General features: G+C 48.2%; 1 protein-coding gene across 1 annotated transcript in view; it reads right to left on the bottom strand.

Annotated features, from left to right (window-relative positions):
• The window catches only part of VSX1 (visual system homeobox 1), a 14375-nt gene extending 5037 nt beyond the window's left edge, over positions 1–9338 (bottom strand). Inside the window, 3 exon segments of the mRNA XM_044428974.1 lie at positions 1707–1830; positions 5043–5121; positions 8879–9338. Coding sequence (XP_044284909.1) covers positions 1707–1830; positions 5043–5121; positions 8879–9338 — 663 coding nt within the window.
• Positions 9339–14803: the final 5465 nt, after the last annotated feature.

The following is a 14803-nucleotide window of genomic DNA, read 5'->3' as shown; positions in this document are numbered from 1 at the left end:
CCCTTCCCTTCCCTTCCCTTCCCTTCCCTTCCCTTCCCGTTTGGCTTATCTGTCATACAGTGCAATCCTATGCTTGTCTACTCGGTCCTATCGCATAGAGGGGGAACTTACTTCTAGATAACTGCGTATAGTAGAGGGGGCAGCATGTGGCTCATGGGCTGTACCCCCAGCCTGTTATGCAGCCCCTGTGGCCTGTCCCTTAGGTGTCCCCAAAGTGCCACCACCCTGCTACCAAATGCTGGCAATGCTGCACCATGTTTTCAGGACAATTCATGCTCTTCAGGGAACGCAATTTAAAACAAGGCACCTTCCCACAACATGTCTTGTTTTAAAGCAGAGGTGGCTTCTCTTCTGCCACTGCTGTTGCTGCTAAAATTTGGAGGCACAGCAGTTGTGGTTTCATTGTGCATTTGTGCATGATGTCCAGGGAATGAAAACTGTACCCCTGCTCAAAGTATCCCACCCCTGGTGTATGAGACTTCACCTTTAGACAACAAACTTGGATATATGGTCTATCTTTATATTCTATACAGTACCAGCAACCTGTCAGTGCAAATTTAGACTATGTTCTATTGGGAAAATAAGTCCATCTTTCCAAATAAGGATTCAAATGAAGATACGTTAAAGAGCAGTTATTTCCCTGTTAGCTTGCAATTTTATTCATGGTTTTCTTTTTACCCTGTCCTTTGTTTGTTTGTTTGTTTGTTCGGAATGCTTTGCAAAATTGCTTGAGATCCAGTACCTCTTGTTGCAAAACAACTTTTGCACAGCATTATGTGCTGCTCCCCTACAAACAGACCAGCAACCTGCCCATTATCTCCTACATTCAGATTGTCAGTGAAATTGCCTCTGAAGCTGAAATGGAATCAGCCTCAGGGAGACCTGGGAGAGGAAAGTCCAAATGCAATGCAATGGAGTTACCAGGACCAGCGGGTCCCATTTCCATTGCTCTGATTCCATTAGAATCTGATGCTGGATTCTAAACAGCTCTTTGGGAGTCACTACCTGGCACTGAATCAAAATGTGTTTAGGGATGGAAGAAGCTGGGCAACAATCCACAACTCATTTACATTAATCTGATTTCCAATGAAAATGCCCTCCAATAAGCAGGTTATACATGGCAAGAAGTATCAGAAAATGATTTTTCTACATATTACAACAGGCTACCTCTGTACAGTTGCAGGAGAGCTGAATTAGAATCAGATGGCTGGAAGATTATCCAGCCCAGCCTCCTGCACTGTGGCAGGATTTGCTAGGATAAAATAATTCCTTCGAGATGTTTATCCAGCCTCTCCTTAACCCCATGGATGTCAAATTCAAATGGGCTAAAAATTCTCCACTGAGAGATCTCCATCAGTTTTCACTGTAATTAAAAAGGTCAGTTCTCCCTTTGGCCTGGAAAAGCAGCAATTGCTGACACAGGCCCTTTGCCCAGATCCTCAGACCCTTGTTTAGGCTATTAAAACTGAAGAATGGTTTGCATGAAATAGGGGTGTTGGGGACATCCCCAACCCGATGCCCTCCAAATGTAGTGAACTACACCTCCCATCATCCTTGCCAAAACATCTGGAGGGTACTAGATTCGGAGACTGCTCTGAACCAGAAGGTCTGGTAAGCCTCCCTACGCCTTACCTTTGAATAAATGCATCAAACTTTTGGGCAGGCCGCCTTATTTATGGTGGTTTATCAGACTCAAGACAATGTACCTGTATCCTGTCTTCAGGAAGTTCAGTTTTCATGGCTAACATTTCTCTGGCATACACATCCGGATAATGAGCTTCATTGAAAGCCTTTTCCAATTCTTCTAGCTGATGGGCGGTAAACACAGTCCTACAGGAACAAGAAATTAAACCAGTCATTGCACCTTTCCTCCCATATCAGATATGCAGGTGAAGCATTGATTCACCACTGCTATCTGTGGCAAAATGATTGCTGTGTTTCATCGAAAGACCACCTTCTTTTTTCTCCTTCCCTCCCTGTCCCCTTTTCCATTTCAATTATCACAGAATCATAGAAGAGTAGAGTTGGAAGGGGCCAGAGAGTCCAACCCCCTGCTCAGCACAGGACTCCCAGTTAAACCATTCCTCTCAGATGGCCCACAGGCTCCCTAGGTCATTGGGTCCATTGTCATCCTGCTCCAACAGTCAGGAAACTTTTCCTGATAACTAGCTGGAACCTGGCTTCTGGTCGCTCCAGCCTGTTATTCCATGTCCTGCACTCTGAGATAGGGAAGAAATGCTGTCCTCCCTCTTTGTGACAGCCTTTGAAGCCTTTTATGTAAGCCTGTGGACAGGGAATGTCTTCCTTTTAGTGATTATACATAAGCTACACTGGGAGCCTTTTTGGCCAAGAAATGGGATAAAAATGGATAAACAATATAATACAAAACAGCTTTAGATTAAGCACATTTTTAGCAGTTTAACTTTTAAACTTCTTTGTCTTAGGCTTACTTGACTTGAGGACTCAGCAAGTGGAATGCAGCCCACCAGTCCCTGGCTTGCTAGCTTCTCCTCCCACTTGCTTTTGCACGCACACAGACAGGTTTAACAGGAGGCTTAACAACTCCTTGATAGGCCAGAACTAATGGCCACAAAGCATTCAGACCTGGTCTAAGTCCTTAACTGGCAAAGAGACTGGCTCCGTTCCAGGGCGGTGGGAAGAGAGGGTGAGGCGGCAGGATTCCATCCCAGATGTCATTGCTCCGAGCACCAGGCAGGTTGCAAACTGCAACACCCAGAATGCCTCACAAAAAAAATCTGGCCTGGAGGTGAGGGTCTGCTCTTGGTGTTGGAGACTTGATTCGAAAGCCTTGCAAGGGTGCGGTCACTGCACACTGCTGGGCCTCCTTGATTTCTAGGGAAATGGTTACAGAAATGGCCTTCATGAAGAGCAACTATTCTGGAGGCAGAACCTAGAAACTCACTTATGGAAGGAAGCCCTGGGAGTTGCTGGGTTTAACATATGGAAGATCTACACAATAGTTATATTCTGAAGTTAAATAGACTTTTATCTAGTATTTTGACAGGTATTTGTTGCACAAATATGAACTATCATCTTCCATACACTGCAGACCAACCTTCCCTCAACCTGGTGGCCTCCAAATAAGCTGGACTGCAACTCCCATCATTCCCAGACAGCCAGTAGCCATTTTGCTGAGAATGAGGGGCATTGCAGTTCAACAAATTTCGTGTCCACCAGTTGGGGAAGATTGCTGTAGACTAATCATTTCTTAGTTTATGTATAATTATACCCTTGCCAGTTCAATGTAAATAATACAGGGACAGGCAGTTTAACAATGTTGATACTGGCAAGAGGAAGGGCAAAGAAAGCTCTTGGACAAGCATACCACTGCAGCAAGCGCACAGGCCCCACCCTTGTTCATCCCCACCACTGCCTTGTCTTCCCCACGTTTTTCCTACTTCAGGAGTGGGGAACCTCTGGCCCTTCACATGTTGCATGCCAGCTCCTATCAGCCCCAGCCACTGAGGTCAGGGGTCATGTAGGAAGTGCATTCTGTAGGAGACTTCTGAGTGGCACCAAGCAGGCCAGAAGCCTAACTGCTGTGGCAATACGATGGTGGCTGCCATAGTTACCGTTGCTATGGAAGGAAGGCTTCCTGTGGCAAGTCTGAAAATGACTAGGGGGAGAAGCTGCCTCAATTTGGATTAATCCTGGGAGGGGGAGGGGGAGGGGGAGGAGTCCATTATCTTGGTTATTTAAAAGCCCATAAAAATGTTATTGGTCAGAGGTTCTGGTAGACAATTTTAGAAAAGGTCGCTTAGTCAACAGACAGAGACACTTTGGTTGGGTGGAAGAAAGCTGGTGACTAAGGAGAACCCAGCCCAGAGTTGAGGAAGCAGAAACCCTTCTAGTCTGGGAGAACCCTTCAGAGGGATATTGAAAGGCTCAAGGCACTTGCAGAGCGAAATGAGAAGACATGCTGCAGGCCGTAAGAAAAGCTCCACGTGAGCGGTGGTGACTTCTGTCAGCAGGCGCTTCCACAAGAGTTCCTGAGGCAGAACTGCCCTCCGAGCCAGAAGCAGCAGGAAAAGTGGGAAGCCAAGGAAGGCTGCTGTCCAGCATCTGCTTCTGGCGGTGAGCAATTGGCTGAGCTGGAGTTGAGGGGAATCTCAACTGAAAGCAGAGAGATTGGGAGTATTTAGCTGGGGAAATGGGTTAGAATGGTAACCAAGCAGGTCTAAATGCTGTGACCTGTTGGTTGAAGAGTCATGTTTTATTTCCTTTGGTAAAGAGTGTCCTTATTTAACATCTCAGTTTAATCTTATAAGGTTGGTTCTGGGGTGCTTCCAGTGCTGTGCCTACACAACAAAAACCAGGCTACAGATTTTCTTTTAGGTATGGAGGGTTTGCTTGGTGGTGGCCCCTAAAAGCCTAGTTGAGGGAGCATTTCCTTATAGTGATATCTATTTGGGAACTTTAGTAAAACTATGGCAAGGAGTTCATAGACCCAAGCTTGTGGGGTGGGAGGGTGTTTAAAAAGGAAACCTAGGCAGGATAAACACATGCGCTAGTAGCAGCAGAGTAACCAACTTTATATGGTTACGCTTGGTGGCAAAGAAGAGGTAACTTCTGTGGCTTTGTTACATAGCCAAACAATTCTTGGAAGGTCTTGAATTCTCCAGCTCTGCCTGAAGGTTTTCAAATTTTATAATATTGTTTCTGAGTTGCCCCAGGTCTCAGTCACAGAAGTCAAGCACTTGGTAGCTGCCATGTGACTTATCAGGTGATCATTTCTTTTCCCATGTACTCACCAGAGACTTTTTAAAAACATGTATTATATTTTAATTTATGTTGTGAGCCGCCCCAAGGCTTCGGCGAATGGGGCGGCATAGAAATGTTTTAAATAAATAAATAAATAAATAAAACTTCTATTATGCAGAAACAGTAATGAGTATTTAAAAAAAACCAAATAGTGTAATATGCTTTGGACAAGAATAATTCAAGGTATACAGATTCAATATATGTTACAAGCTGAAGCTGAGGGAATTCAGTTATATATACAATGTTGTTCGTATTTTTACCTATGCCGCCGTTTCTTTCTCTTAATCTGACAGTCAGAAGTCTTCAAGTTGTTCTTGTCCCCTGATAAACTGTCTTCATCTGTTTAACATTTGATGGGAGGGTGGGAAAAAGATACTGGTCAAATATTGTTTAGTATAAGCATGCCCCATTCATTTTCATTATTTATCACCACTTTTTGAAAATAAAGTTTTTTTTATTTTTCACAGCAGCTTGCAACATTTAAAAAATCAGATAAAATCACAACAGGACATAATACAGGGTAATCACAAAAAACACTTTGTTGTTATGTGCTGCCACATCATCTCTGACTCATGGCAACCCTATTATTTATTTATTTAGTAAACTTCTATGCTGCCCCATTCGCCGAAGCCTCAGGGCAGCTTACAACAATAAATAAATACATATAATCATATAAAAACAATATAATTGGAAACACCCTGGCCAAAGATATAAAATGAATGAATGCCCTCCAAAATGGCCTGTCCATATTTTCTCCAAAAAAAAAAAAAAAAACGGGAAAGCAGTAATAAAAAGCCATACAGAATAGCCAAGTTTTAAAGACCTATCTAGAAATGGGAAGCATTGGTACAACTAGTCCTGGATCTCGCAGCCTACGGCCCCCAAATAACCACCCAGGAGTTTACAGTGCAAAAATATACATGCTTGTTTTTTTTAAATCGAGGTCCATGAATTGTTTCTTGTTCTAACATATCTGGAATGTAGAAGCAGTTGTAGAGCATAGAATCCTAGTGAAAGCAGAAATATTAGCTCCGTGCTTTACAACTCCAGTAATACACATGGTCTGCCTAAGTGCCCCCATGCCCTCCCCAGTAAGACCACTAAGTCCAAGGACTAAAATCACCCAGCTGTACCACTGATGGGAAACAAGGATGTTTCCTGTTCCCTGGACAAGGAATTCCACATCCATGATAACCCTAATGAGCTAACCATCTTAATGGTTTCCGTATCTTTCATGTGAGTTTGTGTGCATGGGCAACAGGTATCCTGGCTGATGCTACCTACATACCCTACACTGACACCTAACACACCCACCTTGCTGTCAGCCCACGCCATGGAATGAACCAAGAAAGAGGGGGCAGGCGACTACCACCTCAGGGAAAGGGCAGGGCTGGCAAGGGCCCAGAGTTGATTAACTCACTCTCCCTAGCCATTAGAAATATAGGTCAGCTCCAGTGCCAGGCAGAGGGAATGGGTGGGGAGTGCTGGCACAAACATGGGCTTTTCAGCACCAGGAGAGCAGCTAGAACAGATGGGCAGCTTCTGCAAGGCTAAGTACAGCAGAAGCGGAAGGAGGAGAGGCAGGCCAATTTCCCCGTCAATGGGACAACGGAAAGTGAACCTGGTTGGTCCTACAACAAAGAGCCATCTGTGAAACACTGCAAAGGTTACCAACCGATAGCCTTTGTTTTCCGTTTTAGTATGTTGATAAAACATGAAGTCTGTAACAGATAAAGAACTGAATATTGCATAGCACTCTCCTTTGTTCCATGCAGATTTCAGAACACCTCCACTCTCTGACAAGAGGAAAGTTTTTCCACAAAAGTATGCTCACTGTTTTGCAATACTGAAGAACATGGGTCTATCTCCAACCAACCAAGGCAGCAAACCACACAGCCACAGAGGTACTCAGAATTCAGCAGCACTTTACTGCCCTTTCCCCCGAAATATGATTCTGACCCTTCAGCAAGCATCAGTGCTCCCTCTGTGAGACCACTAATTCAAGCAGGCAGGCATTCCATTCCTTCCTTGGATAACTGGAGGTTCCCTTCACACATACACCCAGCCACTTCTCCAGAGGGATAACTCACACCATTGCCATAGTGAACTCCACCTTTAATTCTATTGGCCTTTCCACCCATTGGGTACCCTCATTCATAGTGTGGTATCAGCTGGGGGGGGGGACCTAAATCACCCTTCCCTAACCTAGTACCCTTCAGATGTGCTGAACTACAGTAACAGGAGTTTGAAGTTCCACACACCTAGAAGGCATCAGGTGGTGAGAAGCTGATTTACATGGTGCACTCTGTCCATATTCTGGTGTTCATTTCTCCAGATGTTTGGGACTTCAGCCACCTGCATTCCTGACCATTGGCCATACTGCTTTGGACTCCTGGGAGTTAAAAACCCAAAGCATCTGGAGACCTACCTTAGTTCACCCTCTTTTAGTGCATGATATGAAGACCTGCATGAAAGCATACACAAGGAAATTTCTGCAGAACTTCCAAGGTTCTGATTTAAATATTTTCATCTACCAAAGTCATCTACTCTGGAAAATACAGCATTAGACAGGATACCTCATTCTTGTTCTTCATGCAAGAATGGCCCTGTAGGCAGTATATATGCTAGGTCCATCTCATGGATTCACCCCTCAAACAGTTTGTTTTTCCTGTTGATCCATTTAGGCCAATGTGCCCCATAAGATAAAACCCCAAAGCCATCCCTTGGAAACAAAACATCAGAACTGGTCTTTGGTGAACCCGTGCGATTATTTGCACATCACACACATGGAAAAACTTGCATGAGTTTTCTCTTTCATGCACACACGCAGAGAGTCATCCAAATGGCCCATCGATGCAAAGTACTATGCAGACACCCACATGTCTGAGAGGGGTCAGAGCCTTGGTCCACTCCTCTCAGTACTGCCTACAGTCACTGGCAGCAGCATCCTGAGTTTCATGCAGGAGTCCTTGGCCCTACCTGGCCACGCCAGGGACTGGGGCATCCAGCACGTAGTGCAGAAGCTCTGTCACTGGGCTACAGTCCGTCCACAAGGCAGCTTCAGATATGCTCATGGGTTGCCTGGGGAGCCTGTTCTGCATCTGCATTTCCGTTAGCAGCACAGCACTAGGCAACAGTTAACAGATCCCAGCTCATCTCCCAATCCTCAGAAATACATTCTGGAGACATTCTTTGGAAATGACTCTTTCCAGAAGGCTTTGGCAGGGCACGTCCCTCAGATTCCACGGCAGTGGCACGCCCATGAAACCCGTGCTCGCGTAAAACGAAACGAGCCGGTCCCTGCCTCCCTCTGTCAGGCAGGGCTTCGTCTGAGGCGGGGCGTTGGCCCAGCGCTCCATGCCGGTGCGCCCAGCTCGCAGGGGAGCCCGGGCAGGAGGTCCGACACAGCATATCATGAAGCCCCTGCAGCACAGGGGGAAAGAAAAGTATTCTCCCAAAGGGATACCCTCATTGGCCTGCCACAGCATCCAGTGTGTGCACGTGCGTACATGCGCATGCCCCCCTTTTATATGCATGTGTGAATGGAGTACAGTACTTCGTACATCTAATAAAGTGAGCTCCTGCTCTCCAGTGCTTATGTTAACCTAAACCTGTTCCTGCTAAAGTGCCCCCAGAACGTCTCGGAATGTGCCTCTGGGGGAAACCAGGCATTCCAGATAACCAAGCAGAGCAGCCTCCCCAAGCCGTTGCCCCCCAGATCTGTTGGACGACAACGGCCACGATCCCCAGCCGCCGTCCAACGCACCTGAAGGGCGACGGCTTGGGAGAGGCCGGAGGGCACAGGGCGCCTGCCAGCCGCGGCACATCAGCGTTAAGCCGCCCGTGGAAGAGGCTCGGCGAAGCTCCGCGTTCGGCAGCAGCGCCCGAGCAGAGCCCGGGGCGGGCAGGAGCGGCCCGGCGGGCGGCCCGGGGCCGTGTGCGAACTCCCCGAAGCCCCGGGCGCCGCCGAGCGCTGCTCGACCCGGTCTCCTGGGCGGGCTTCCGGGCCGCCGGCTCTCTCCGGGCCGCGCGCCTCACTCCGGCAGTTCCTCTCCGCTTCCCCGGGGAATGCCGCGCAGCCAGAGGGCGCCCTTACCGGAGATGTTCTCCTTGTGCTTCTCGGCCGCCGGCCCGTACTGGTGGTGGGGGTGGTGGGGGTGGTGAGCGGGGTGGTGCTGCTGGTGCTCCGGCCGGGGCTGCAGGAAGGGGAGGTGCGCCGGCAGCAGGCAGTGCGCCCCCGCCGGCTGCTGCGTGGCGAAGCCGCACAGGAAGCCCAAGCCCAGCGGCAGGGGAGCGCCCGCGCCGAGGGTCCCCGCCGCCCCTGCGCCTGCCACGGCGGCGCCTTCGCAGCCCGAGCCGGTCACCGAGGCGGCCGCCGGCGGCTGCAGCTCCGCCTCCAAGCCCAGCAGGTCGGTGATGGCGAAGCCCTTGGAGCGCAGCGAGCCGCCGGCTGGGCTCCCCAGCCGCGCCGCCGTCTTGCTGTTGCTGCCGGCGCTGGGCGCCAGCACCGTCCCCTTGTCGCCTTTGCCCTCCGAGATCTCCTCGCGGCCCGTCATGCTGCCGCGGCTGCCCCTCGGCCGACGGATGGGGAGCGGGAGAGGCTCGCCGCAGCCTTTTATCCCGCGCCCCGACCCGGCCGGCGCCAATCAGCTCCGGGAAACGGGGGAGGCGGGGGAGCGCCGCCATTGCGCGCTGCGGGGGAGACAACTTGTTCCCAATCCCGGGGAAGAAATTCCCACCAGTTTCCCCGCGCTGCGAGCCCCATTTCTCTGCCCGGCCTTCCCACGCCGCGCCCCCTGACGGCCGGTCTGGGCATTGCTGTGACCCCTTTCCGCGCCTGGGAGACCCCTGCCCGGCTACCCATCCTCTCCCCCATCTTCATCTTTGACATCTTTCTCCTTTTTCGCCTGGCCAGACCAAAACATGCTGGCATTTTCGGTACTTCTAGTACCTGTGGCCCCTCCCACCACAGGGCTTCTCTGGACCTGAACTGGACTCCCGGGTTGAAAGAGCTTCTTTCGGGGTGCAAATCTTTGCCTTGGGCATCCGTCAAAGTGCTTGGCAGAGAAGCACAGGATCATTTTGGTCACCCATGAAACCCCAGTGTGAGATGGAGGTCAAGCCTGAGGGCGGCTGCCTGTTTCTTATTTGCAATCAATCCTATAGCACCTGTGGACAGAAAAAAACATAGAAACATAGAAACAGAGCGGGTCAGAAGGGACCTTCCAGGCCATCTAGTCTGACCCTCAGCTCTAGCCGGCTCCACTCATGACATGCCTACCATGTCCAAAAAAGACTGGCAGCTCCTGGTTGCTAGCTGGGGCATACTGGGAGTTGTGGGCTTTTTTTCTGGTTAAGCTTGCACAGCATTGCACTGTAGATCTATGTTTATTGTTCTTCTATGTACAGTAAATTGCAATAGCCAGCGCTCTTGGGAGGGGAAGGGAACTCAGTGCAGAATACCTCCTTTCCAGGTCCCCAGGCAGGGATGGGAAAGAACTCTGCCTGAAACTCCATCAAGTCACAGCAGCCATCTGTGTCAACAACATCAGGCTAGATGGAAAGAATGGTATGAAGCCAACTTCTGATATTCCTCTCTGGGCCATTTATTGTTCAAGTCTGATTTGCCCATGTACTGCAAAATGAGCTTTAGACTTTCATAGAGTCACAAAACAGTAGAGCTGGAAGGGGCCAACTCCTGCTCAGTGCAGGACACCAACTTAAACCTCCCCTCTCAGATGGCTGTCCAGTTGCATCTTTCCCATGTCAGGCACCTCCAGATGCATAACCTTGTCCTTTTCTGCCCAGAGCGTTCTTTTTGCAGATGTTGCTCTAATGCATGATGCCCACAGGGCACCTTTAAGCATAAGGAACTGCAAGGTTGTAACCCAAAAGAAGCTTTACAGCTAGGATGTTGAAGCTCTCACAACCAGAGGATCAAATTCAATTTCAGAGAAGCTCTGTGGTGGGAGGGGTCAATAGGACAAATCCACCAAATATACCCCTCAAAAAATCTAGCACATTTTGGTTTAAAGCTTTTACTGCCTTGGGAGAGGCATTTCAACTTTGGGCGGGGGGATTGTAAAGCCCAGGAAACCACACAATGATCAGCATTTGGGCAAAAGTGGAAGAGGACATGGTTTTGGGGAACGCCACAGGGGAAGGGAAGCTAGAATCTGGCCTGCAAGAAGTCTCAGCTTTGCCCCGCTGATCATCACTCCTGCTTTTAGCTGTGCCAACTGATCCACCCACACTGCCAAGAGACTGCCTCCTAAAAGATGCCCTATCGCAACTTTTTCTAACCTGGATCCTTCCTGGTATTTTGACCTCCAACTCCCCTTAAGCTAGAACAGTGGCTGCATTGGCTGGAGCTGCTGGGAGTTGGAGTCTAGAGCATCTGGAGATGACGCTGCAACAACATCACTGCTCAAGACTTTGCTTCAGGACACAACAGAGCCTCAAATATGCTGTCCCCATGCGAATAAAGGAATCCAGAAATTGGGGTTGGGAAAAGGTAATTTACATTTCTCCTTTCCTGCTCATAGGTAAAGTGTGGGTTCCTCCTTCACACCAATTACTGAGTGTGGAACTAAAAAGTGGCAATTATTCCAGATTAATTAAAAGACTAAGGTTGCAATCCTATACCTGTCACAGGGTGCCTTACACCAAGGACCATAGAGGCTCCAGCAAACAGAGCTGGTTCAGTCAAGAGCCACCCGTTAAAGGCAGCTGGTGCACCTGGAATCGCATTTCCAAATGCTCTGCTCGCTCTTCATTGTGGAGGGAAGCTTCAAAACAGCCATCCAAAGTGGTGGTTTCAGAAAAAGTGCTTAGATCAGGAATAGACAAGCTGGTGCTCTGCAGATATTGTTGGATTACGTTTCCCATCACCCTTGACCATTGCCCATGCTGACAGATGGACCTTGTAGTCCAGCAGCAAAATTCATACAAAACGGGCACAGAAAGGCAACACTCTCCCTGCCCAGGCCTGGGAAGGATGAACTGCCTGGGAGTTTGAAGCCAGCAGGTCATGCAGTGGTCTGGCACAGCCTGCCAGATTCTTCAGGACCCTGGACAGGTCTGACACAGGAGCTGACTGGTTCTTCCCAAAAGCACAGGATGCCAATTAAGCTCTGTGTCGTTCCCAGGCCTAATGACTTCTCCAGGCGATCTGCACTGTGTAGCCCCCTGCTCTAGAGCCTTGCACGCCAGTGTCTCTGTCAGTGGTGGCACAGATCCTGGGCTCACATGGGGGCTTTTTGATTAGCGGGGAAGGGGGGTGTCATCTGCTGTCCCCCCCCCCCCCCCAGCCTTCCCTGTTTCCTCTGAGATTTGCAGCAATCTCCACAGGAGCTGGGGAGGTGGAAAAAGACTTTGAGAGCCTTTCCATGAACACATAGATAAGCTCCACATACATTCTGGAGGCATAACTGTGGAGACTGTCATAATACACAGAAACAGAGCGAGTCAGAAGGGGTCTCCCGGGCCATCTAATCTGACCCCCGGCTCCAGCCCGCTCTTAATGACACGCCTAACACGTGCATGTCCAGCCTGTCCTTCAACACCCTCACTGATGGGGCTTCAACCACCTCCCATGGAAGCCCATTCCATACCCTCAGGGTCCTAACTGTCAGGAAGTACTTCCTGGCATCCACACTAAATCTTGGTTCCCTGAGCTTTGCTCCATCAGAACACGTCCTGCTCTCCACTGCAGGGGGAAAAGGGTCATGACCCACCTCTATGTGGGACCCCTCACACACCTGTACATATGTTGCTAAGAGGTCCCCTCTGGGTCTTCCTCTCAAGGCTGAACAGATCCGGCGCCCTCAGTGCCTCCACTTCAAAATTTGCCATGACACCATTGCATCTTTCCACTGTCTCTTTCTGGACACACTGCCTTTGGTGGTGGGCAGCTTTGGACCAAGAGGTCCTTGCGAGAGGGCCAGGGTGCTGCTTCCTCGGTGCACTCAGGTTCAGAGGCTGCAGCCCTTGGGGAATTTTAGCTCACTGCATCCCTGGGCTTGCACCATACTGGCTGCATCGACCGGCCATGGCTGTTTTTGTTTGGAGAGCCCTTTTTGCAAAGCCTCTCCTGATACCCAGCCTCTGAGATACTCTACCCTGCCCAGAAATAAAACATATTCCAACTTTTTTATTCATCTTCTCATTTCCTGATGCATAACACCTGTTGTCATAATAGTTTGATGACCAACTGACTTTTTAAATATTTATACTTAAATGCTGTATGCATTTTTATTTTGTATACCACTTTGCACCCAACAGGTGGAATAGAAATGATGATGATAGGAATTGGACCAGCATAGTCCCACATTAGGACTGCTGGCATTCTTTGCAAAAGCCAGTTGCTCAGAGGAGATGTTTAGTCTTGCTAATTACCAGTTGTAACTCCTGTTCTTGCTGATGGCTAGTGCCCCCCTTTCATTTTCGTGTGTTATTTGTTGCATTTCCACACACCGCAGCTGAAGCTCTCTTGGGGGTTGCCCCAGGTATTATGTCCCTCCTCACATTCATGAACTCCCCTTGGTAAAAGCACCCTTTTTGATCCTCTTTTCTGATCCACCTAAACTTCCATTTCCTGTTGTGTTTTGGGTTTAAAAAGTAGCTAAATGGTGGAACAACAAACTTAAGCCAACATCACTCCAGAAATAGTATCAGAGATCCTCTGGGAAATGCTGCTCTAGGTTTGTCTGTGAGCACACACAGTGGCACACCCATCAAAGCATTTTTTGTAAGCCATCCAGAGACTTTGATATTGGACAGCATAGAAAAACTTTAAATAATGAATGAATGAATGAAAGAAAGAAAGAATAATCAAATGTGTCCTTTCTAAACACATTTTCCCAGAAGGAAATTGACCATTAACTTTCAAGGTAGGCATGCTTAAGAATGCAGTTTTATTTTGATTGTGAGTTCTGTGATTTAGCTACAATTTCCCCAAAGGTCCAGTACGGGGGGGGGGGGGGTAGGAGCAGCAAGTTATCTGTTGGGTAGTTGCCCTCCTTCGCCTTCTCCTCTAGGGCTGTCTGTCCTGTTGAGCAAAGTTGGTTTTGTGTCTCCCCACACCTGGAAGTCCAATGTGAAACCTACCTTATTAGCCCTCACCTGGTTTCTGTTCTGCATTAACAGTGTTCACAAATGAAACATGTCAGACTAAAGGCTGTCTGACTGAAATGAACAGAAAATGCAAACTCAGCAGGCTTTGGGGTTTGGGCTGTTTTGTTGCTGCTGCTACTGCTTTGGCTATCTAATGAAACCCTTTCAGGAGTGTGTTGTCTTTTGGACACAATGGCAAGTCAAGCTGTGATTTCAGGTCAGCTTTATTTTTAGCATGAGTGGAGATCATCAATGAAGCTAAAATCTAGTGGATCTCAGGTTCTCTTCTTGCTCAAATGAAACTGGAGGGGGGCAGTCTTGTGTTTAACCTCCAGCCACGTGTTAACAAACATAATGCACAGAAAGGGGGGGAGTTCAGTTGTTTGTTCCGATTTCATTTCTTGCACCTGGATTGCATTTCTCTGCTTCATCTGTTTATGCAAACGATTTACAAACAGCTTACATCAAGTGCTCTAAAGCAGATCACTTTTTGATTTGGTCCTTTTCTACTAAACATGCAGATTAAGCAGGGGGGTCTTCTGATAAAGATAATTACAAGAGGACTTGCGTATTAACTTTACATTATTAAAGAAAGACCCAAATCTGCCCTTGCAAGCTGTTCCTGGGATTAGCAAAACAATAACTTTCATTTAGGGTAATTGTGATGTGAATGGCTTGGGGTTTTATGGTTTTGCTTTTGACAATTACTTTTTGATCATTATGATTCTTGGTTTATAAGAAAAAGCTGAAATCTCGTTTTGAATCGCTCAGGTGTGAAGGAAAAAAACCAAAAATGGCGTTAGTAGCTTTAAAACAGGCTCATTAATGACAGCAATGCTATTAGCAATGCTGGTAATTTTGCTAACAGCTCTGTTCATCCCAAACCAGGAGGGAAACAGAACTGCAG

This window comes from Varanus komodoensis, unplaced genomic scaffold (assembly GCF_004798865.1).
Source record: "Varanus komodoensis strain SLA01 unplaced genomic scaffold, ASM479886v1 scaffold2, whole genome shotgun sequence".
Lineage (NCBI taxonomy): Eukaryota > Metazoa > Chordata > Lepidosauria > Squamata > Varanidae > Varanus > Varanus komodoensis.
The sequence above is the reverse complement of the archived record's forward strand: the minus strand, read 5'-3'. Positions and strand labels throughout refer to the sequence as shown.